This window comes from Akebia trifoliata, chromosome 12 (genome assembly GCF_017979445.1).
Source record: "Akebia trifoliata isolate Shusen 1 chromosome 12, ASM1797944v1, whole genome shotgun sequence".
In the NCBI taxonomy this organism is placed as follows: domain Eukaryota; kingdom Viridiplantae; phylum Streptophyta; class Magnoliopsida; order Ranunculales; family Lardizabalaceae; genus Akebia; species Akebia trifoliata.
In genome coordinates, this window is record NC_141386.1 from 35046238 (window position 1) to 35056964 (window position 10727).

The 10727-nt window shown below is 32.2% G+C and overlaps 1 protein-coding gene across 1 annotated transcript; it reads left to right on the plus strand.

Moving 5' to 3' along the window:
• Window positions 1–4799: 4799 nt before the first annotated feature.
• LOC147389868 (late embryogenesis abundant protein Lea14-A-like) lies at window positions 4800–6615 on the plus strand. Its single transcript, XM_086418869.1, has 2 exons — window positions 4800–5103; window positions 6227–6615. The coding sequence occupies exons 1-2, from the start codon at window positions 4898–4900 to the stop codon at window positions 6474–6476; spliced, it is 456 nt and encodes a 151-aa protein (XP_086274995.1). The 5' UTR covers window positions 4800–4897; the 3' UTR covers window positions 6477–6615.
• The last annotated feature ends 4112 nt before the right edge of the window (window positions 6616–10727 follow it).

The window sequence follows — 10727 nt, forward strand, 5'->3', positions numbered from 1 at the left end:
GATCCACACTACCCTATTTTTATTATATTTCTTCTTCATTCAATTTTATTGTCTCCCCCCCCCCCCCCTCCCCCCTAATACAATGGTCCGGAATCCACACTACCCTATTTTTATTATATTCTTCTTCATTCAACTTTACTATCCTCCCCCCCCCCCCCCCCCAATAATATCCCTCAATTTTTACCCCCGTTTCAATAATTTTCCTTTAACTTTACTATGTTCTATCTTTTACCCCGACACAGGCAAACTCAGTCTATATATAAAAGGAGAAATCATCTTTGTTACCATCCTTTTTGGGGGTCACCAACCCACTTATAATTCAAGTAATACACTAATATAGAGTTGCTTACTAAATTACTTGCATTCTCTTAAGTGAATGAAGGCGCCTAAATGAGATCAAGATGTTGATGTTTGCCCATACATGCCATGAGTAAGGTGAATGGAAGAAAAAAAAAAAAAAAAAGTGGATGCAACTCAAATTTTAATCAAAGTAAATGCTATTTTTATTTATTTATTTTGAGAAAATTTGATTAAGTGTTGATGTAACCCAAAACTTCTAACCAAAGTTAAAGGCTAAATTTACCTAAAGAAACTAAAATGATTTTTTTTAGCTTCATTAAGGTCAAGTTCATCGAGGGATATTGATTAGGTCCCCATGATCTCATTTGTGGAAGAGTAATGATTTTCTGACTCTCTCACGTGGCATACTTAAAATACTTTTGTTGTAATCCCATTTTAGGATCTAGATTTTCCAAATATCAAGGGTGGAGCAAAAAAAAATCAAAATCAAGATCTTCAAAGCTTAAATAAGATATATATTTCTTCCAAATAATTTTGACAAAGTTTCTCCTAAAAATTGGACTTATGAAAAAATTTCACTTGTAAAAATATACCTATATGATCAAAATTCATATATCTCATGCATTTCAACCATCATATCATAACGAATATACATCACTTAAAAAAAAACTATAATTACAACTCAAAAGTGTACATATATCAAATACACATCCTACGTCGATCAATAGTTATCCACATCATAAACATTAACTCCCACTTTCTGGCCATATATATACAAGAATACACAACACACATGATGCTAATATATACAATGAATTTTTTTTTATATATAAATATATATACAAAGAATTATAAAATATACAAAAATAATTTCACTAAACTCCAAATTGAAGACTATATAAAAAATTACTATAAAAATCAATTTGTTAAACAAATCGATTTTCTTATTACACTCACCCAAATTTATTTATTTTTATTTCACAATATTAAAATATCAGATAAAATATATAAAATGAATTATTTTACAATTTGATGCATGAATTTTGAATTTAAATCATAATAAATTTGAAACTAATTATTAAAATTGAAATAAAACATATTTAATTGAAAACTATACTACGAATTTAAAATTATAAGTTTCCTATCTTCACAGTTGGATTTTACATGTTCGTAAGGTATTAAAATGATTTTTTCTAACTAATTCCCTTAAAGATTAAATAAAATAATCCTGTGACTAAGTAGATCTCGACATCATGAGTATTTTATTCTTCAATGTTGGATCTTAATTCACGTTCGAAACATGTTTAAATCTTGATCAAAGGTAATGTACATGAAACCACTATCAAAACTCATTCATCTATGTTTCAATTTTTCTCTCGTGAGAAATGAATGAACGTCAAGTAAGATTATAATATATAATAATATAATGTTATAATATATAAAATGAATACATCTAGGTATTTAATCTATTAACACATTTATAACTTATAATATATTATATAATATAATAATATTTATATTTATATTAATTACACCTCACCCCTCTAATACTTTAATAATTTCAAATCAATCCCTCTTATATAAATAATTACATTTAAACCTAATTTTATAATAAAAAATTATTTTAATAATAATTAAATAATATTTTTTTCTCTTTTTATGTTTGTTACATTAGACCAATTCGAAATGTGTATATCGTATTTTCGAAATTCCTCACTAAATTATTCTCTATTAACCAAAATACCTTTTACGCCCTAAGTTTTTCTTATAAAATTAATATTTCAATAATTTATCTTATTAAATTCAGATTTAAGCATGCTAATAGTTTAAACTATGTTTTTCGATGCTTTTAAACTCAATAGTAGCATCCATTTGATAAAAAAAAAACTTCATATAAAATTTTGAGTTTTATCTATTTTGACTAAATATTATAATTCTTCGATCACAATCATGGTAAGATTTCTCAAATTGTACATTTCATGTGTCAAATTATTTATTCTAGAAATTTTTATTTTAAATCGATAATATCACAAAATTAATCTTTAATATTAAAAAAAAAAAAACTAAATAGGAAAATAGGTTAATATAATTGACTTAATTCTTCAATATACGTAATAAATTTCATGACGTTACAACTCTTCTAATGTGACATGTGCTTAAACCATAGACCTTTTTTTCCTCGGGACATAAAACTACACATATTTACAGGGATGTGTACCTCGAGGCATACAATCTATGGTTCTAAGCCATGCTACATCAAGATAGTATTTTGAATATGCCATGTGGGGGAATCAAATTATTACAACTTGTTGTGAAAAAAATTGGCAAAGATTAAATTCTCATTTTTTACTGTCTTAGATTAAACACACATGAGTTACAAGGTAGTAAATATGAAAGGTGAAAGCATGAGACTATTGTGAATTTGGCGGGGATGAGCTTTAAATTATTTTGAATTTGAAAATTAAAGTAAATAAATAAGATTTTAAATAGTACCTTCTCATGAAATGGGTGGATGGATCAACCTTTTGATCCAGGCAAATTTCCGTTGCTTTGAAGTCCTTAACTAATAACATTCATACATTTACGCAACTTTCCATAATCTGAAAAGTCACATTAAAAGAAGAATCATACCATACAATACGATGCATCGAGTGAGGAAAATGATTTTATTTGATCATCAACTCTGGTTCATCAATCAATAAGAAAAGATTTCCTTCGTGGTATGAAATAATCATCAAACCCTTTTTGTGGTAAAACTAACAATAGGGATTTGCTCTCTTTCGTAAAGTGATTGAAATTTGATGACCTCCTTACTTCGTTGCACATTGTGAAATTTTCATGGGTCTAGAGATTAATCCCATTTATAGTAACAAAATTGGATTCGATAATTATTCAATGGGGTTTCAATTCAATTAATTTAGATAAATTCATGACCAAAATTTGGAGACTATACAAAATAAGTTTTTGCTATTCTGACCACAATCCATCATTTTCAACCTCTCTAAAAATATATCTTCTTCATGATGTTTGAATGTTGAAAAAGAAAAAAGTAAAGGCGAAAAGTAAAAGTTACCATGTTGCACGATTAGTCGAGAAATCGTAAATTCGCTCATTTAAGATGTTAACCCATAATTCAGAGAATTTTACAAATTTTTTGTGACCATCCCATCCCAAAAAGAGATGTTGGATAATTATGTTAGTAAAAAAAATTATGAACCAATAAGCGATTAATGCCCATAGATCGTGAGTTTGATACCTAATATGAGTATTAATTCCTAAGGATCACCCAAGGGCGAATCCAGGATCTTTCCCATGAGGGGGCAACCAAGAGTAGAAAATTTTGTGTGGGGCAACTAAGAGTGAAAAATAATATTTGTTAAGGGCAGCTAAGAGTGGAAAATAATATTTTTTTGCGGGGGCAATAGTGGCAGATTTTGTTATCCACCGTTAAAATCTGTTGCAATAGCTCACCAACCCATAGACTTAGAAAATTCTTGTAGGGCAAGTGCCCCCACAATATATCCGTCCTTGGGGCCACCCGCGAGGGCGCACCCTTACTTACCTGGTTTGTGTGATGTGCGGGTGTTGCATGTGCCCCAACATTAGTCCTTGGACAAGACCATCACAACATGAAAAAGTCCAAACGTGACAGGTTTGGGCCGTCAAATTTCATAAAATTCGACAGACCAAGAGGTCAAATTGGTGTCAAATTTTTTATTGTCAAATTTTTTTTCAACGGGTCAAAACTATCACATTAATGAAGGATGGAAGAAATTCAACAGCTCTAAACCGTCAAATCTGGGAACATCAAGAATTTTGACAATCCTAGACCGTCAAAATTCAGTCTAGAAAATTTGTGGGCCTTGGTCCGTCAATTTTTTCTGTCGAATTTTTCACTTTTCACGTAGTGCATGGTCTATGGACTGGGCAAAGCCTAGATACGGCCCGTCTGTTGTCTACAGGGATACCCGGTTATTAAAAAACAAAAAGAGTAGTTATTTTGTAACTCAACCTAACAGGGTGTCTCAAAAACTCATCGACATGGCATGGGCAAAGAATAATAGATTCTATCCCTCGGGATACACAACTGACTCGACCGATCTGCCATATGCAATTGTGTATCCCAAGTGAAAGAATCTACGATTCTTTGTACATGACACGTCAGTGAGTTTTTGAGTTACGCTGCCAGGTTGAGTTACAAAATCATTAGTCAAAACAATATTAGGTTCATACTTTGGCGGGCCATGTATGTGTAAGTCCATTATCTATGATGCACTCGGTTGTACCATAAACTTCTCGATACTAATACTAAAACTTAAAACCAAAAACACTAGATCCTTCATCGTAGGAATCGTATTGCAAGGCAACAGAGCGACCCAGCCACGTTGAATCCAATCCAAGATCACATTCACGTACCACCACAAATCTTGCAACATTTTATGATTTCACACGTGGCATCACAATCCAAAGTTCTATATAAAAAAACTCGTTCATTTACCTGGTTTTCTTCAATCATCTTCCTCTCATCTCATCTCTCTTCTTTGAGAAACAAATACAAACGTTGCAGATCTCTAGGAATACAAACCAGTGCAACAATATGTCTCAGTTGCTAGATAAGGCTAAGAACTACGTAGCAGAGAAGGTAGCCAACATCAAGAAACCAGAAGCGGAGCTCACAGATGTCGATCTGGCACACGTTAGCCGCGATTCCGTCACATTAAATGGCAAGATCTCTGTGAGCAACCCATATGGACACTCTATCCCAATCTGTGAGATCTCTTACACCCTCAAGAGCGCCTCCAGGTTTGTCATTTTGTTAGTTTTTCTCGTATTTAAAACTTTATTTGATCATTGGGAAAATGTTTTCTTCTGAAAATCAATTTTGTAGAAAATGATGGTGAGAAAATATTGGCCTTTGTTTGATTGAATATGAATATTGAAAAATATCAAAAGAAAGTAGGATTTAGTTTTGGCAATAGGATTTTCCTGTCCTAAGAATTGTTTTCTCAAGAGGGTTGTGTAGGTCAACATTTCCAACCTTCATGAAAAAAATAATAATAATAATTCAAATTTCATGAAAAAATCAATTTTCCCATTAATTATCATTAATGTATCCGATCATAAAAAAAAGAAATTTAGGGTGGAGATTAGGGAAAGACATTATGGTTATTGGTATCAATTAAAATTTTAATTAGGAAAGTATATCTTAATTAGACCAATTAAGATCTATAGGATCTTTCCAAGTAAAATATTGCCTTTTATTTACATTCTATTGCCACACCAACTTTTGTTGAGAGCACCCAAATTTATATGATAAAAGTCATGATTTTTACACCTCATATATGGCATGGGCTAGAATCATAGATTTTTATACTCAAAATACACAACTATACATCCCCATAAATCTGTGCAGTTGTATATCCTGATGAAAAGAATCTATGCTTCTAGCGCACATGCCACTTCAGGGAGTGTACGTCAGAGGAGGGCGTCAGAAAAATCATTATTCCATGATAAATCGCCCAAGAATTAGTTCACATCTAGGGGTGTGGCAATAGAAGCTCTCTATTGATTTTATTTAATTTTGATTGTGAAATTTTTATATAAAAATGTTACCATGGCTTATATGTACGATCGACCAATTCAATAAAAGTTACTTCTTTAATAGTTTTTCCATGAAATGCACATTACAACTTTCATTTTATGGAAGATATGGAAAAAGAATTTACTCAGAATTGATTTCACTTCTAATCATATAGACATTTAACGATCACACTTGAATTAATAGAAGACATAACTTTAAAAACAATCAAATGGAGAAACACAATTGTGTTCAACATACAAAATGACTTTATTGATATTGATACATGTTTCTCGATTTTCTTCTCTAGAAATCTTTCTATGATAATTGTGTTGAATGTGGCCTCAGAGTTATTGCGTCGGGGACCATGCCTGATCCGGGGTCACTTGCGGGCAACCAAGTGACAATGCTCGACGTGCCCGTGAAGGTGCCTTATGGCATATTGATAAGCTTAGCAAGGGACATAGGTACGGACTGGGATATCGATTATGAATTAGAGGTAGGTCTTACTATCGACCTCCCAGTCATTGGAGACCTTACAATACCGCTCTCTCAGAAGGGGGAGATTAAGCTCCCCACCCTCTCTGACATCTTCTAATATGACAAGTTTAATTTGATCTGTTATCACATTGTTGGACATGAAATTGGTGGCTTTGGTTTCATTAATTTGTTATGGTTCAAATCTCTATATTGTTTAAGATTGAAATTTTGTTGTTAAGAGATTTTTCTTTGAAGGATGTATGATTTAAGGTTGACTTAAAATAATAAAATGAATGGTGTTGCCGATCCAATATTTTGAGATAAGATTTCTCCTGACTCGAAAGATGTGACCAACTAAATAGTTGGTCTCAATCCAACGAGGATCACCCATTTTCTTTTATTTAAAATCTTGAGATCTCTTATTGCAACATTGATTTTTAATTATAACACACCAATTAAGGAAGAGTTGTGTTAATTGATGCCCCCATCATAGAATCATAAATCATTTGCCTCGGGATGCACAAGAAAAAGATTTAATGATTTTGCAAATCCCGAGGCAAAGGATTTATGCTTATGTGATGAGGGCGTGTATGTCGGGAGGGAGGAAGGGAGGGAGGGCATCAAAAAATAATTATTCATTAATGAAATAAAGTCCAATACAACAAATAATTAAAAATAAATAAAAAATACAAATATACATCTCATCTATTTTTAGGATTCTCTTTGAAGAAGAAATTCTAGAAGAAAAAGATCCTCGATATTACGTCTTGATAGGTCATTTGGAATTGATCCATCTCTCACTCTTTCTTCTCCTAAAATTCATTTAATTTCTTTTACTAAGATTTCCAAAGAAAATCAATATTCTTTTATGTTTTTTTTTTTCGATCTCTTTCTCTTCTATTGTCTTTTGAAATCTTCTTCTTCGAAGTAAACTCTTAAAGTTTTTTTTTTTTTTTTCTTCCTTTGATCTCTCATTGACTTAATTTGAATTTGAAGAAGACGATATAGGTAGGCATGGTAGTTAAATTATGAACAGTTGTCCCCACCCTTTAGATATCTATTCAACTACGCGAATTACGTGTGATCATGAAAATTAGAGTGGCAATAGAAGTTCTCTTTTGGAACTTGGGAAAGCTTGGGCGGAGAAAAACTTTGCTCTTCCAAAGCATGAGAGCTAAGTCTTGATGCACTTAAAAATACCTACATAACCTGATTAGTTCATCATTTATGGCCATTATATCAAACATTTTTCACCACAAAATTCTAGTATCCGACAAATGATTTGAGTAGGGTAGAGATTTGATCGAGAAATTAACAGTCAAGATTTCATCTCATGTTTTTTCACAGGATCCCCACCCTTGAAAGTTGTATTTCATAAGCTAAAATTCATTTTCAATTCCCTCTCATCAATTAAATTAAGCAATGGATAAACTAGACCAAATGCAACTGAAAGGTCATCGAGTGATTGATGATAAATTGATACGGCAAAACATACACGATTTGTATGTGGCTGATGTGGTAAGGGCACACCCGTTGATCTTTTTCTTATGTATCCCGAAGAAAAAGATCTATGGTTCTATGCCCTTATTGACGTGGAGGTGTACACATTAACCATAGATACTTTTCACTCGTGTTTCGATGAAAAGCATCTAATGGTTCCGTACACTCACTCATGCAAATAATGTGTGAAATGATGTCAATTTTAATGTCACTCCAGCATTTTCCAATACCCCCATAAGTAAATTTTTCTACAAAAATACTCTCAAACTCTTGTTTTTCAAAAGACTCCATAAGAAAAAAAACAAAAACAAAACTTGAGATTCATAAATAAATCCTCGAGATTCATAACAAACCTTAAGGTTTTGCTTACGCATCTTGAGATCTTTTGGATGGTGGATATGACTTAGTAAGGCCTGTTTCCTCACTATCTTAGTAAGGAAAGGGTTTCTCTTTCAAGGCACACGTTAACAAAACCCAAAAAGTACACACATGCGCCCCCTCCTCCCTCACCTTTGGACTGATCCAATTGACTCTTCAACTGCTTGTCAAAAGCCTTTTAATAACTTTTATCACCAAAGCCTCATCTTCGATGTTGTAAAAAATCCTTGGGTATTGAGCTTATGTATCTTCTTTTACCTTTTTTTCTTTATTATTTTGAACATTTCCCCCTTTAAATCTATCTTATTGTGTGGCGATTATCCCTCTCATGGTGAAACCCATTAGAGACCCATCGACACCAATCATAGAAACATGGATTATATTATGGATAAAAAAAATTGCTAAATGCAAATTGGCAATTTCTTCAAAAAAATTTAAAAGGTTATTTTAGATATCATATTAAATGCCCTCACATTTATATTTAAATTTAATATAATCAAAATCATTTTAATAAAAAATCAAGAAAATTTCAACCTACAACTGTAGTTTAGTTTTTAAAATTATAAAAATATATTTTTAACTTTGTATAATCTTCAAAAATTCTTTTTATCAATATTTTAATTACAAATAAACCCTTCTAATATTTGCATTTGCACGTGCCACGTGTTAAGGATAATCTTAAAGTAGATGATACTCAAATGGTCCATGCTCTTCTTAAGAGTCACTTTGATAAACATATAAAAATATGGATTTTAAGATCTTTTTTCCTATCACTTGATTTTAGACCCACTTGTTGACTCGAACAAAAGTTATCGACCTAATCAGCTAATAACTCGTATGGTTAAGTTAATTTGCATCATGGTTTTAAAACTCGGTTTCGCATCTTGTCTAGGCCTGATACCGAGTCATTTTGGACGAGTTTTTTGATACGTTTGAGACGTCTCGTTCAAAAAATAAAAAAATTAAACGTCAGGTACTAAATCTCGATAATAAAAAATGACTTGTGAATTGGTCTCGTTTAGTTTCGATACCGAGTTAACTTGGGCAATACGTCTCGGTCTTAGACAAATTTTAAAACCATGATTTGCATTGATTAAAAAAGGGACTTTCATTGACTCGGTTCGACCTATTTATCACAAAACAATTCATTTGCTCATTTGAAATGGGTTGATTTTTTGTAAGGATAATCCCCTCACCATAGAGATCATCCTCACAAAAAATCAATCCATTTTGAATCTTTTTGCCCATATAAGATAAAACATGTGTGTACTTTATGAGTAACTTTATGTGTAAGGATCTCGATCTTATATGTATAGGGTCGGGATCCACATATGCATAGCGCTACTCATAAAATTACAACGTGCTTTGCCTTATATGAGCAAAAAGGTTCGAAATGAGCTGATTTTTTGTGAGGATGATCTCTGTGATGAGGAGATTATCCTCATAAAAAACCAGCCTATTTTAAAATTTCTAGTCCCATGTTTACAAGTTGAAGAATTCTGGACCATCCATTTTTTGCAAATCACTTTTGACAGGGTTAGAAGTTTTAGAATAAGCTGATTTTTTTACAAGTAGAATCCTCTCGTCATAAAAATCATCCTTACAAAAAATCAGCCCATTCCAAATCTTTTTGCCCATATAAGACAAAATACGTTATAATTTTATAAGTTGCTTTATGTGAATACGGATCTTAACCCATCTATATATATATATACATATAGGGTCGGGTTCCGTAGACTCCCATTACGACTCACATTGCGACATACCGTTTTGTCTTATATGAGTAAAATGTTTGGAATGGGCTGATTTTTTGTGAGGATGATCTCTATGGTAAGGAGATCATCATTGCTAAAAATCAGCTCATTATGAAACTTCTAACCCCATGTTTATAAGTTGAAAAATTTTAGACCGTCCAATTTTTGTAAATCAATTTTGATGGGGTTAAAAGTTTTGGAATGGGATGATTTTTTGACAAGGATGATCCCTTAATCACAGAGATCGTTCTCACAAAAAATCAGTCCATTCCAAACATTTTTGCCCATATAAAACAAGCGGTGTGTCGCAATCTGAGTCGTAATGGGGGTCGTAGGAACCCCACCCATATCTATATCTATATATATATATATATAATATATATATATATATAATATATATATATATTTATATGTTCCCCATATTGTTGTTGTTATAATTGCCGCATGTCACTCTTCTACTTGAAGTTTTGGCCCAAGTCAGGAATCTTCCATTATTTGATGATTTTATTCTTTGGATATAATAAAAGACGTAAAACTCTAATGTTTCTACTCAAAGGCTTGGATTGACAAACAATCCGTTGTAGTGTTATTTATGGATGATGATGCACCTCAGTTACACTTTAAACTTCCCCGCACTAGTTTCTTAGGCTTATCTTGACTTTGACTTTTAAGGACATTGCTGCCACATGGATTGACGAGGAGAAAATCTGACTTCAGCCAACAAAAATAGGTGAAAC